At 48.8% G+C, this 14,958-nt stretch overlaps 2 protein-coding genes across 2 annotated transcripts in view; one reads left to right on the forward strand and one right to left on the reverse strand.

Moving 5' to 3' along the window:
- Positions 1-3,156, forward strand: part of EPG5 (ectopic P-granules autophagy protein 5 homolog) — an 87,733-nt gene extending 84,577 nt beyond the window's left edge. Inside the window, 3 exon segments of the mRNA XM_025038620.1 lie at positions 1-10; positions 12-39; positions 2,477-3,156. The exon segment at positions 1-10 is cut by the window's left edge and continues 77 nt beyond it. Of these exon segments, the coding sequence (XP_024894388.1) occupies positions 1-10; positions 12-39; positions 2,477-2,659 (221 nt within the window). The 3' untranslated portion in view covers positions 2,660-3,156.
- Positions 3,157-14,564: 11,408 nt separating this feature from the next.
- SIGLEC15 (sialic acid binding Ig like lectin 15) overlaps positions 14,565-14,958 on the reverse strand; it is an 11,336-nt gene continuing 10,942 nt past the window's right edge. Inside the window, exon 4 of the mRNA XM_025038546.1 lies at positions 14,565-14,793. Within this exon, the coding sequence (XP_024894314.1) occupies positions 14,565-14,793 (229 nt within the window). The remainder of the gene's footprint in view (positions 14,794-14,958) is intronic.

Raw genomic sequence — 14,958 nt, forward strand, 5'->3', positions numbered from 1 at the left:
AGCCTGGCTCAATTATTTCTCACCCCCAAAGCTCAGCAGGTCAGTAAAAACAGCTTTACAATGAAGAGGTAGAAGTTTCCCACCAGGCCCTCCCTAGGGGGTGGGAGGTGTGGCAGCTGGAATATTCACACATGACTACGTGGTGATCTGCAGTAGTACAGTGGAAAATGGGTACCGCGTATGCCTGCCTCAGGTTTTAAACCAGGTTCTGTGAAGGTGCTTGCCTAGGGCACCATAACACCATTGTAGAATAAGCAAGGCCATAGGCAAGCCAGTCTGGAATCGAATTTGGTTCTGATGAACGTGACTATGCGCCGATCTGCCACATGCCAGCAGCTGGGGACTGGCGTGGAAGATGTGGCCACAGTTGAGAATGATGGAGGTTAGCTGAGCTTTAACTAAGAACCAAGGAAATAGTTCTTATTTTGTGAGTCTGAAGGCTGACCACTGTTGGCTGATGTTGGAATAACCTTCCATGGACAAAATGATAGCTGTGAGAAATTATAATTTGTTCTAAAAATGTGGAAGTCCACATGGTAGTGGTCCCATTCCTGTAACTATTTTTACTTATAATCAGACTGGCCAGACAAAGATGTACCAAATGTAAAACGATGGCCACATTCTTGAGTGCTTACTACACGCCAGGCGTTGTTCTAAGTTTTAACTCAGTTGATGCTAATTAATTAAAATTTTAACTCATTTAATCCTCATAACAATCTTAAAACATAGGAACTTTTATTATCTTGATTTTATGGATGAGGAAATGGAGACAGATTTGTCCCAAATCACACGGCTAGTGAGCTCTGGGGCTGGGATTCGGGATTCACTCAGCCAGTCTGGCTCTGGGCTTCATGCTCTTGCCGCCCTGCAGTACTGTCTCTGTATACATGGTAAACACTTAGACCCATAGCTCTTCTTCTTTTGCAGCTTTGTAATGTCTCAGCCAGCCACCCACAGGGTGATATCTTGGTTATTAAGAGCAAAGATCGAGTGATGCAATCAGCAGGTTCTTCACCAGCATCTCTATTTATAGAGTGCCTGATACTTGTTACAGATAACTAGACAACTGCTCTTTGAATCCTTATGTCGTATATGAACTGTCACAGGTAGGCAAATGAATCTCCCGAGGGCTGGTTATAAAGTCAGCACGAAGCATTTCAGACTGAGAATGCTCCTGTGACCACCAGTCCCTGGAGGAGGGCTCTTGCTTTAACTGCGGCCTGCTGGTCTCCCACACCTTGTGTCTCTGCCTGCATTTCTTTAAACATAACGTACCTGTCATCAGGATTTTCAGACTTGAAAAAAGTCATCTTTTTATAAAACTATTACTCTTAGGCAAATTATCACAGTAGACCATTTTGGGGGTTAAATTAAAAAAAATAAGAAAGGGGAGAGACATGGATACTATGGTTCATGAAAGTGCTTGTCCCCACTGGTTCCTGTTCTTAGGTTGAACTCCGTTCACACAGCAGTTAGCCTGGTACTAAAATCCCTTCAGTTGTTTATTTTCAACCCTAAGACTTCTGTTTCAACTCCTTGGTAATTTATTTCTAAGCTGCCACTTCATTTATCATCTTTAAAAAAACTTTCTCCCTCCTTGTTTACTGAGCCAACCAAATTCCGTCTTGTAATCTATACTTTCTAGTGCAGTGGTCCCCATAAATGACAGGAGAAGGAGCGAGAGACTTCACAGTTCACATTCAGAAACCTGGCGGTGGTGGACTTACATGATTGGAAAATAAAACTCCTCACTCTCAACCATTGTTTTGATTTTTTTGTTTCTTTTCTTTTCCCCTAGCTTGAAAGAGGGAAAATTAAAATTAGGAAATTAAAAAATGTTTTATTTATTCCCGAAGAGAGGCATGGGAATATCATTGTCATTTCTATGGGACAGAAGCTGGAGTGACTTGACTTCTGTTCTACATTTATTGACTGACAGATTGATCTTATTGCTTACCCTCAGCAGCACTTAGCCACTGGTTTCTTTTGAATTTCATTCAGTCAGACATTTTAATACGACATTATTATGTAACCTAAAGACAGACCCAACAACAAATTAAAACAGGCCTCCCAGGCAGCTGGTGCCTGAGATTTCCGATTGGGGCTCCAGGAAGAGAGGCAGCAGACGATCTGGTGGGGAGGGCTCCACTGCTGGCAGTGCGGGAGGAGGACAAGGCAGCAAGGCCAGCCCGGCCACAGCGGCGACGCTGCGAGGAAGGGTTGGGAAGTAGCACAGGCCAGGAAGCGGGAAGACTGGATGTAGAAGGTGGCCGAAGCCCCAGAAGCTTGGGTCGCTGGTCTCCTGTTTGTGGTGAATCAGTGCCTGCCTTTGGGACCTCTAATTCCAGTTCCGTAGGCTTCCCCAGAGGCTCACAATTGTTATCAGGTGATGACAGTAGGTGTGCTATACCTGCTTGGAATCACATTATATGCTTCTAGGTAGGTGGTTAACCCTTTTGTCTTCCCTGTTTTTTAGGCTCTGAATGCACTTGAATCCTTGACATCAAGTAAGCAGTATGTTGAGTACCAGGATCAGATATCACAAGCCATTCAGTTTATACAGCATCCTGGCCATTGCCTCCAAGATGGGAAAAGCTTCCTGGCTCTTCTTGTTAACCGTCTCTATCCAGAAGTGCATTATTTGGACAACATACGATAGTAACACTGAGGCTCTTGAAATATCCGTTGCTGTTTATGTTTACATTAACCTTGCTGTTGCACAAGTAACTTTGCTCAGTTTCACTGTGGAGCTCAGTTTGGCCAATGAAGTAGTTGACTGAGATGCAAGTCAGACATTAGGTAATCTTGTTGTGCATGTGCATGTGTGTGTGTACGTGTGTATGTGTGTGTGTGCGTGTGTGTATGTGTTTTCTTAGCTCTTACAACTTTCCAGGGACTTTTCAGTTTTTACGTTACTCCAAAAACAGAAACTTAGTAAGTTCCACTTGGAGACAGAACCACTTACAGTTGCTGAATATCTTAGTCATCTCGCAGAGTCCCCGGCTGGGGTTCGCTGTGTATCTCCACTTCTGTCTTCTCCTGTTTTGTTTGAATGTCACGATGCCCCTGCCAGAGCTAACTACTTTCAGAATCATGTTGAACCCTCACATGTGAACCCCATTTGTGTTCCTTCAAAGTAAAAGCAAGCTTTGAAAATTTCTGCGTATGTCAAATATGGGGAAATACATCAGCTTAAAAGTGTTGTGTTATTTCTCAGGAGAGAGGTAAGAATGCTAGGATTAAGCGAGTCGCTATCTAAAATGTGACCACTTGATCCTGAATATAGTGGACAGCAGAGATGATGACAAGTCCACTTGATCCAGCTATGTGTCCTCATGGAGAAGGAGCCATCCACCTAACTCGGGGGTGGTATGCTGACAGTCTGTGATGAGCATACTGTGCATAGATGTGTTTTGCTTGGTCCACATGGGTGGAAAGTAGAAACAGGGCTTACTCTCTCCAGTCAGGTAGACACACATTCCCTTTTGTCCTATTGCACCCCATTCCCTTATTCACATCACTACTCGGACCCGGTAGACATCTAAGTTTACAACTGTTGATAGACACCAAATCAGATATCTGAAGGCCCTGGCTGGCGGGTGGAGGGTGGGAGGGGAGTGGGGATCAAGAGACAGAGAACTTGGGTCTCTGTTCCCTGCTGTTTCTTCACTCCATTTCGAAACTCAGATGAAGTTAGCAAACCTGCTGAAACTAGGTTGGTGGAAACTAGGTCAGGTCAGGAGACTTCACTGAAATTTGGCATTTTTTCAATAGCCACGTGCCTTCTGTTGTTGTTAATAGTTCATTCACTGTTACCAAAGCTTGTCAGTAACATTGCCTTGTTCTGTTGCCATCTTCTTGCCCTTGTCATTTTCCCCAGGAATTAGCAGTTTGACTTCCGTTTTCATATTCATAATTCTCTTGGCTCAAAATCGATTTTTTGTGTCCAACTTGCATAATGTGTCTCTTGTTTATGGGTTCTCTGTAGCCCAAAGATATTTACCTAAAAATGTCTAAACAGTCACTGAGAGCTTTTAGCAGGGGATAGAGATGCAGGTTAACAGAGTGATACGCTCTTCACACATCCTTGTGGAGTGTTTCCCGGACATTTGAAAGTGTGTAGGAATTGGTCTTCATTTTGAACTTCTTTAGTTGAACAGAACAGTTCTGCCTTCTAGACGTGATCTATATAAAGATCATCCCTGATCGGGGCCACACGGTGTCTGTCTCAGACGGGCTCATCTCAGCTGTCTTTGTGTTTGCCTCTCTCCATTTTCCGAACCGGTCATCTTCCTGCACTGTGTATAAGAAAATTTTAGAAGCCGCGAACAGTTTAAAGGCTGGTTTGGCAACAAAGATTTTATGACAGGAAATATTTTGTGCTGTTTTCTTTGAGGAAGACGTAATTATTGATATCCTAGAATGTGAAAATTTTGAGTGATAATATGTACATTTTAAAGAAAATTATGATTAATTGTTAATTTTTGAAGGTTTATAATATTTATAATGTATTTGATCTGTAAAAATTAGAAAAAATAAAATAAAATCAGTCTTCGTTTGTAGCTGGTAAGACTCCGATTTTTAGGGATATCACACTATCTTGTAAAGTTTTTCAGTTAAAGTCGATACAGACGTATCTGATGTCTTCCGTTTTATTTGACAATGTAACCTGATTATCGGAGATAGTTGTTCAGAGCGCTTTCTTTTTAACTCGTGCTTAACAGCAGGTTTACTCACTGCATAGGCTCCTCTGAGAGGCTCTGGGCTAAGAAAGTGCTTTAAAGACACGGAGATCCTTCTGAAGGCGGCAATGCTGCTCTAGCCCCCTGGGAAGGAATAGATCAGTGGTGGCCATCGGCTTTCGAGAATGATGAGCCTTTGCTGGCAAAAATAGTCTCCAGAGAGCACAGGGCCGGTTTCTGAGATGGTCCCCAGTGCTACATGTGGATACCTGGATCAAGCAAGACCAAGGCCACCTCTGTGCCAGGCCGTGTGGAAGGTGAACTAGCGCAGACTGCTCCCCCGCACGTAGCCGTCAGTGGCATGGGTTCACATGGGGATGTCTGTCAGCCTCCTGGCCTCAGCGAAAAGCACCTCTTCTCCACTCATCTCTCTCTCTACCTTGTAGTACCCAGAAGACAGGTCTGGGAGGCACACTTGATCCCCTCGCAATCTCCTAACTCTACAGACGCTGAGGGGAGCCAGGACCCAGCCCTGCATGTTCCCAAAGCTCCTGGGCACGCGGTGGACCCCGGTCCCCGGGCATGGCTCATTTCACAGTCTGATGATCAGTTCGTTGGCCCAGTCATGGCTGCCTCCCCGAGGTTGTGCCTGACTCTCAGCCCAGTCCAGAAAGTGAACCCCCCCCCGCCCAGAGCAGCCTAACCTTACTTGAGCCAAGTGCCGATGCTGTTTCAGTCAGTGACCAAAATCACAGTCCACATTGCACAAGTTGGAGTGTTCATGCCCTTTCTTCCTTTTGAATGAAGGTGATACACAGTTTTTTTAATCCTAAAATTAACAGTTTCTTCTGGAGTAGGAAAATGTTGTGGAATCATGACTTTTAAAGTCAGCGGGGATGTTAAAGCTCACCTAGTCCCTCCTCTCACCAGCCCCAACCCTCCGCCCTCCCCTCGGCAGGTTGTCTCGCCCCTGGTGGGCAGCCCAGGCAGCCACTGGTGGGCTGTTTGTGGTTCTGCTTTATGTTAAGCCCAAACTGGCCTCCTGGAGACATCGGTCTTGGTCCTGCTGGAGCGGGCCAGGCTGGGCTGCGCTCCTACCCTTCTGGACAGATCTCTCTTCACTTTGAGATCTCACCACACTGCTGACCCTGCCCACCCACCCCTCAGTCCTTTTCAGTGCCTTTAGTTGGTCCTTGTCCCTGCCATGTCTAACAGGGCTGCACTTTGGGAAAAGTGCCCAAAGTAGCCCCTGTTATTCTGAAAGGGCTATGCCTGGGGTTAGCAGGGCCAGGACTCAGGTGGGACAAATGAGGTACCGAGGACACAAATTTAAGGTGTAATTCACCTGCAGATGCCAGGAGCGTGCCTCCTTACATTCTGTGCCCCCAGCCTTGTTCCTGCCCTTGGGGGTTGGTCACACTACTGTGGGCTGAGCAATGAGGTTCACCTCCTTGGACTCTTGGGTGCCACTGGCTCTCAGCTGCTGTGCCCTGGGGTTGGCACATTCAACGGGATGTGCAAACTCTAGACCTGAGTTTAACATCAGTTGCTGCCGAGGACAGGTCTCCTCATCTAGCTGCGTGGTGGGTCTGACAGTAAGAGGCTTTGCACTTCTCCTTTAAAACTGCCTGCTCCTCATTTTGGATAAATTTTATAGCTCATTTTGAGGTAGTAGCTGAATTTTTTTCTGCTCATTTAACTTTGTCTTACTAAGCAAAATGGAGAGTATAATGTTGGAAATAAGTGTGTTGCTTAAAAAAAAAAAGTACTCTGCTGGGAGCTTCAGTTTCATGTAGGTAAAGCTAGGTGAAGTTGTTGGCCTACAGCCAGGCCCTACTACTGACCTTGCTCTGGTTCGTGATGAAATTCACACATTACAGAGGTATCATGTCCTGTAGAAGCTGTAGTGAAGTTTCCTTCAGTCTGAATAGGTTTCTGATTTCTGATGACAATAACTTGGAAAAAGTAAACAACGTGACCCTATTTTGGGATAATGAAATCACTAAGGAATGTTGTTTATTTAATGTACAGATAGAATATCTCATTGAGCTCTGAGGGGTAGAACTTATTTTTCTTCCCATGACTTAAAATCACTTATATGGCAACAAATACTTTAGTGTGTTCAGCTCTTTCCTTCCCACATGTTGTAGTATGGCCTCTAAAAACCACAACTTATTTTGGTCATTAATGTGTAATATTCACTTCTTATTTACTGTTCACCATTTTACATGTTTGTACAAAGAACAGATTTTTTATATAATTTTGAGATAAAGGAAGAAATGAGAATTAGTTAAGTAAATTGCGAATAAACTAGATTCAAATTTAATTTACACGTGGTGGATGTGGCTCGTTTTTGACAAGTTGGTTGGAAGATCTTTTCATCCAGCAATCATACTAAGAAAAATGTGAAATTAGAAAGCTTACAATGGGTAGGATCTGTATACTCTGTGACATTTCACCACAATGGGTAAGGCCTCTAGTTTCAAAGAGAATTTAAAACTTGGGGGTTTAAGTGTTGGCAAAGACACCTCACCTGGTGATCTCAGAGAGCTCAGGAGAGCCCTGAGGGTTTGTAAGGTGACCGTGACCTTGGTAGGAGAGATGTGAGGCTGCACATCTGGCTGAGGGCGGGGGTGCCTTAGGGGGCACAGCTGGGGGAGAGGGTGTAGTGTTCTGCCCCAGAAATCACTTCAGCATTAGGATGCCAGGGATTCTTCCTTACTGTTCATTTTCATGAACATTTTTGTAAGACATGGCTTGAATGGACCGAGGTATGGTGAGAGGGTCAAAACGTGTGATGCTGGCCAGATCACTTTCCTCCCAGAGACTTTCACTCATTTTAAAGTGAAAATAATGGAAGCCTTACCTGTTTCCCAAGTCTTTAGTGAGAACTGCCTGTGATCACGGGAAGGAAGGGGCTTTGAGGATCACAAGGTGCTCCAGAAATGTGAGGAGCGGTTATTGTGGAAGGGTTGGGGCCAGGGATGGAGGTGGGACAAGCCCAGGACCTTTAACTCTTGGTCGCTAAGTCCCTCTGGCCTGAAGGTAGGGTCTCATCCAGTCTGGGAAGGGGGTATGTGTGAACACTCAGCCCCACTGAGTGTCATTTCCACCCCAAGGCAGGACCTACATTCAGTGTAGGTTATCTCTTGGACAGCGTCATCATGTAGCTGCACCTTGATTTAAAATTTAGGTTATTAGCTCCTGGAGGGCAGGGAAGGTGTGTTGGGCTCTTGCTGGATCGGAGCATGCACCTGGGCGATTGTTGCCTCTTCCTCCCACTGCCCATCTCCAGCAGTCCCGTGGGTGGCGAAGAGTGGAAGGGAGCCCGTGGGTTTTTGGAAGCCCCTCCAGGAGTGAATGAATGGGCTCATGTTCAGAGAGCACCATGCCAAGGACAGGAAGGCTGTGGTTCTGCACCCTGTGCCACACTGGGAATTCCTGTCTGGAAAGTACCAAGTCTCCTAGGTCACTCTCCATGACTCCGGGGCCTCAGGACACTGTGCTGACTGAGCCTGTTGCCCGTGGCTCCAATCCTTGCTTGTCACATTTAGAGTCTGAGTTCTCCAAGAGGTTCGAGTTATGGGAGACAGGCAGCTCTGCTCCACCCAGTGAGAGCGCCAGGCTCCAAGGCCAGCTCAGGGGATCTGGTGATGGTCAAGTGCAGTCCCGCCCCTTCTGCCCCTAGAACAGCTGCTTCATCTGGAGACCAAGCAGGAGGCTGTCTGTGCACTGTGAACAATTTGTTGGAGTTTCAGAGGGACCCTCTGCTGTCTCTCCACTTGCTCCCACAGCCCATCACTTTGTCTGGAGCCACACATCCGAGGCACATTCCTTGGAGGAATGCTGCCGCTTCCATTTCCAAGAAGCCTTACATCAAAGTGCAAAGAGCACATGAGGGAGCACCCCTGGGGAAAGAGGAATGGGAGCTGTGAGACGATATTGCTGAATTACTAATTTTCCCAAGTAGGATAATGGCATTGAGTTATGGGGGAGAATGCGCTTGTTTTCAAGAGACACAGGTATTTAGGAATGAAGTACTATGATGTCTACAGCTTACTCACAAATGGTTCAGCCAAATACACACACACACATACACACACACACACACTCACACACGTGCATTAAACGAATATGGCAAAATGTTAGTAACTGTTAAATGCAGTTGGTGGGTACCTTTTTCAACATTTTGTGTGTGTATACATGCATGTGTTTGAAAATGATCATAAATACAAAGTTCAGGACGAAAATCACTTGTAGAATTGGTAAAAATTCCAGCCCCTCCCTCAGAGCCTGTGACTTAGGAGGTTCAGGTAGTGGTTCAGGGGATTTGAGCAAGCTCCCCAGGAGTTCCTCATGCAGGCACCCTTGGAACCCACTGGGGAAACTCCAAGTGTCCAGGGTTCCAAGGCGGAAACCCAGATTATTGTGGGGCTGGAGCATATGGATGCAAACAGCCATATGGATGCAAACAGCCACGCTAGGCGGTCCAGGGAGCCAGCCCCATGCTCAGCCCCTTGGGTGCCCTGACTCCCTTCTCCTACCTCATTGCTGTGGGGGCAGCACTCTCCGCCGTGCGGGAGCCCCCTAGCTCTGGCCACATCCTGCCTCCACCCCCATGCTCCAGGACTTTCAATTACTTAAACATCATGTTGTGTCTGATCTCCTGGCCTTTGCTCAGACTGTCCCTTCTGCATAGAAAGCCCTTCTTTCCTACCTCACAATCTCCATTCTCCCCGATTTGCATGGTCAGCGTGTACCATCTCCATGTCCCCTCCTCTAGGAAGCCTTCCCAAGACTGGGTCTGTCACCCCTTTTTATGTGCTCCCATACCACCCCCAGCATACTGTTGCCTGAGCATGATTTTTCAATTACTGATCTTACTGTGGAGTAAGTCCTCAGGGCTGTTTCCAAATGCTTCTGGCTTTCCTCCTTCCAGGTACAAAGTATGTTTTCAAAACACAGACACAGACACACACACACACACACACACACACACACACACACACACACACACGCATGCACCTGCCCAGCCCCTTGAGGGTGAGTGGGCATATGGCCAGTTCTGGCCAATGAACTATAATCTCAAATGGGAGACTCTCTGCAGGTTTCTTTTTATCTCTTGCCCAGCAATCTACAACATTAGAGATGGTGGATCCTTGAGTAAGTACAATGAGCAAAGCACTCCCTGCTTAAATGATGGGCATATAGCTTTGGCTAGAATAAACCCTAATTGTTTATAGCCACTGTGATTTTGGAATTGGTTTGTTACCACAGTATAACCTAGCCCAGCCTGACTGATACACATGCCTTATTCATTTTTGTATCCCCAAACCCTTGGCCCAACTCCTAGCACATAACATATACATAAGAAATAATTCCTATCACTATTGTTCTTGGCTGTGAAGCTGGCCTCAGAGACCAGGCAGAGGTTCCAAGACATATCACCCTGTGTCCTTCCCTTCTTCCCCGGGGATACAGGACTTTTCCTGGAGGTGCCCCAATGTATCCTCATACAAGGAGAACAACTGCCAACTCCTCCGACCTTTTAACAGCTCAGACAGGTTCCCGGATGGATTCTCAGTTAACCATGAGCTGCCACCACCACCGATCTGGCTTAGTGAAGGCTCTGGGAAGGAGGGAACTCCTAACGCACTGCCTTGCATATTAACTTGTAAATTTCCCTCACCCTTCAGGTCATCTCACGAGGGAAGCATCAAAATTTCTGAAGGCAAGTTCGTCCCCATCGCCTCTCCAGTCCTCTATCTCTGTGGTCTTTTCTTCTCGCCACCTTGCTGGGTCCCAAACACGCCTCCTCCCCGTCTCCCTGCCCCCAAACACTGCAAGAGCTAAAATGATCAGCACATTCACAGTGAGGTACAAATACAGAAGGCAGGACGCTGCAAAGTCAGCCTGGCAGGACTCAGGCAAACGGGGTGAAGCTGCTGGTGTTTTGGGGCTTCGCACATCCTTGGAGGATACAGGTGGTAAAGAGAGAGGCCAGAGCTGCAGCTGCTTTATCCACCGGGACCTGCAGCCCAGACTTTGCCTGAGGTTTCCTAGCCTTATGACAGTGGATTCCAGATGCTTTGAAATGATGAGTGTTTTGTTTCCTTTTCCCAGGGGTCCCAGCTCAAGGCAGTGCAGAGCAGCTGATGGGTAAGAGGTGCGCAGAGTGTGGGACAGTCATGGGAGACCCTAGGGGACAGGGGCACCAGGCTTCTCTTTGTCACCAATTTGATGTTGGCGGGTCCCCAGGTTTGCACAGCCTCAGCCCCGAAGCCCCAGCCCCTCTTTCTCAGCGAGCCTGGTATGGGCACCACACTGTCCAAGAACCATGCACATCCCAAGGCTGTTTTGGAAGGAGGAGCCTGTAGTGCCCTTCACATCTGTAGACAGCTTTGTACTTCCCAAAGTCCCTTCCCATCCTCAGGTCCTGACAGTCCAGCCAGGAGGGAAGAACATTATCATCCATGTTCAACAGTGAATGCGCTCTGCCCCAGAGAGGTGGGAGAAGTGCCTTTGTCCACACAGAAAGTCAATGACAGCCAGGAAGGAGCCTAGGCCTTGAGATCCTATGACCGGTGTCCTGCCTGCTTTACAATAGTGTTCTAAGTAGAAAAGGAGAAAGGGGCTTTTCCGGAAGTTTCACACTGGAATTCAGGTATGCACAAACACACACACACACACACACGGGGAATTCAGGTGTGCACAAACACACACACACACACACGCACACGCACACGCACACGCACACACACACACACACACACTTTCAAAATGCTGGCCCCATGGACATATTAATCACTGGGGCTTCAGGACAGGTGTTCCTGTAAGAGAGCACTGGGCCCCTGTGCGGGGTCCTGGTCTTGATGGGGTCACCCGGTGGGGGACTGCCAAGGTGCCTGGGATCCAGGAAGGGCTGTCTCAGCCAAGCTGCACGTCGGCCTTTGCTCCTTGTGATGCACAAGTGGGTGCTGGTGGCTGAGCGGCTCCTCGCAGGGAACACGCAGCTGCCGGTGGGCCCTGGGGGCTCATCTGGCTCAAATTTTCATAATTGGACTCCTGAGCTTGGGGCCTGTGGACAGGAGAAAGTCGGCTGAGCACTCAGTACAGGAGGGCTCCCTAACTGCCCAAACCACAGCCCAGCAAGGGTCAGGAAAGGGAGACGAGATGGGCATCGGGGCCTAGATCCAACAGGGCCTGGAGACTGACTGAAGCCCAGAGGCAAGGAAATGGAAGACCTTGTGGAACGGGACGGGGCTACCGTGGGCGGCAGCATCCTACAGTCTGCACCTTCTCCAAGGGATCTCGTCTGTGGCTTCGGAAACCACCTGTGTCCCTGACCCCCAGACCCACATTCCCGGACCTGGGTTCCTGAGCCCCAGCGACTTTCCTGACTTCTGGGGCGGCTGAATGGGCATCGCACCGTAAATGTCCATAGTGCTCACATGATCCTCGCCGCCGCCCCTCTCTGCTCAGCTTCATCTCAGTAAGTGGCACGCAGGGTTCTAGCTCCAAGCCTGAGCATCCTGGCCTCTTCCCTCGCTCATGCCACCCACCCAGTCCTCTGGCCAGCCCTGCCTTCCATCTGTCCCATCTCCCACCTCCACTACTGCCACCTTCATCCGGGCAGCCATGCCAGCCTCAGCCTTGGCCAACAGCCTCCTCATAAGTCTCCGGTCCCCTACTCTTGTTCAGATGGGGCCCCTTGTCTGCTTACAACTATTCAGTGACTCCCCATCACACTCAGAGTAAATCCCTCAGCCTCCCGGTCCCCCCTGCCCCCTTCTCAGTCTCCCCTGAGCCTTTGACTTGCCTTTTCCTCCTGGATTGTCCCCTGCCTGCCCCTCTGGGCTCCAGTCTCAGGTCTCCTCAATGTCATGTCCTCAGAGAGGACATCCTGATCTAAAGTAGCCACAGCCCAGTGGGCCCCTCCCTACCCCCGAGCTCTTCTTCATCGCCTTGTCCATTTTCTTCACAGCTCTTATTTTAGAATCTAAGATGATCTTGTTTATGTTTTATTAAAATTCTCTACGCTAAAATGTGATTTTTCTGAGGTTGGGGATTTTTGTTGTATCTTTAGCATACAAAACATAGGTGCCTGGTACACAGTAAGTACTCAAAAACTATATGAACAGTCAACTTTCTGATTTAGGTGCCTTGGTGAGATAGTAAATTAGCAAAGAAAAGAAACATTGCACCAGGAGTTGAGAATGTGAGGGTGAGCAGGCAGCTGAGGGAAGGGCCCCAGCTGGCAATGTGGATTTCCCAGCCCCCGGGACCCAGGTAGAGGGGAGTTATGAGAGCTGAGGCTGGACTTGTCTAATGGGCCCTGGAGGGCTGTGGTCGTTCTGCTCCATCTCTTTATCCCCAAGCATCCAGGACAGACTGCCCAGGGACTCTGAATTGGATTCTTTCTTCTTCAACACAGGCCTTCACTCGGATAGACATGGAGGAGGGGAGCATGGGTGGGAGGGGCAACGACTGGGCCCCTCACCTAAGCTCTCAGAGCCTCTACTGACATTTGTATTCAGAGCTTTCAGCTGGGTCTCTGGGGGAATGTTTGCCTTGAGGTGACTTCTGTGTGGGTCTGCCTGTTTTAGAATACTGGGCACTACCAGAGGAAACATAGCCTTGAGGAAGCACATCTAGGTGCTGAGATAAGATAGACACATAGAAAAATGACCCTTCAGCACTGGAACACCAGGCAGGTCTAGGGGAGAGTCTAGTGTGAGGCTCAGATAATACATGCTGGGAGTGGGGGTGGGGAGAGCAGGTCACCATGTCCTAGTCTAGCCCTAGAACTAGGGCTTGGTGGAATGAAGGAGGGGGGCCTTGGAAGGCTGCAGGGACCCCGGCCTTGGCCCTTTGCCTATTCTTTCTCCTCGTGCCACCAGCCTTGAGAAACCTGTACCTCTCGGCCAGTAGGGACAAGAGCTGGGTGGGGTGGGGTGGGGGTGGGGGTAGTTCACTTACCGTGGCGGGGTGTCCTGGGTGACTGAGTGCTCTGTGTGAGGGGCAGAGAGAGAGCACACATGAATCTCCATGGTAGCTTCCAGGCTACAGTCCCAGCTATCCACCCACCCCACTGTGGAGAGTGGTTTGAAGGGAACGTGCAACAAACAGCAAGCTAGCAGGGTGCCAAGTGACCTGAAAGGCGAGCGGGAGTTAGTGCGACAGGTGGAAGGTGGAGAGGTCCAACAGAAAAACCCACCTTGCTGAGGCCCCTGTACACAGAATGCTCGGCGAGTCTGACTTACCAGTAAGAGAGCAAGCCAGGTCTCGGCCTCCCTGTGGCCGTCCAAAGCCCACTCTCTCAGCCCACCACACCCTTCTTGGGCCAGACCAGGCCACGCTGAACTGCTTTCCCCATCCCTCTCCCAGCATTTACTGTCTGGGCCTCACTCCGGCAAAAATGGTAGGTAGCCAGGGCAACTGTGACAAATTTTGGATTTCATCCCAGGAGAGTGTGCTGCTGACCTGGGTGGTCTGAGAGGCTCTGGGAAGCTCTCTCCCTGGGTCACAGAGCAAATTTCCCATCCAGCCCAGGGAGCGGTATGAGGAGAACTGCAGCTCTCTGAAGGTTCTGCTAGTTTACCCTTCCACATTTCTGCACATGCTGTTCCCTCTGCCGGTCACGCAACTAGCTCCTCGCTTTCTTAGCTCATGCCTACTTAGAGTTTTTCACTTCACTCTCACCTGCTTGTGTAAAGCCTTCCCTCCTGGCCCCTGTCCAGGTGCCCACCAGAGTGAGGTATACAGACCCTGGGCTTGCACAGTACCTGGGCTCTAGGACAGCATGCCAGGTCGCAATTATCTCCTTACTCCTCGGCATCCCATTCAAGGGCAGGGAACCATGCCTTATCCATCTCTGTATTCCTAGCACCTACACAGCGCATAGTAGGTCCTCAAGAGCCTGGTTGTAACTAATGAAATGGTGCTATTTGGGAAAGCCTGTGTGTGGTCAGAGATCTTGGGGAGATGTCCTTCAGGAGATGGTGGTAAAGGGGTGGTCTCCGGAGCTCTACTGTCTGGGTCTGTGTTAAGTTCTTTAACCACGTTGGCCTCAGCTTCCTGGTTGTAAAATGGGCTCATCCCGCCTCCTAGGCTTGATGCAGGGAGAAGAAAGTGAGATGATGAATAGGCACAAAAATGATGTTTTGGTTGTGTCATGCCAGGTGGTTGGACTGGTAGTTTTACCTAAAAGGAGAGCCTCCGCTTGCCCCAACCCTTGTCCCCACCCTGGCCAGGGGCTCACCCACCTAGTTGGTGG

Source organism: Pteropus alecto, unplaced genomic scaffold, assembly GCF_000325575.1.
Source record: "Pteropus alecto unplaced genomic scaffold, ASM32557v1 scaffold146, whole genome shotgun sequence".
NCBI lineage: Eukaryota > Metazoa > Chordata > Mammalia > Chiroptera > Pteropodidae > Pteropus > Pteropus alecto.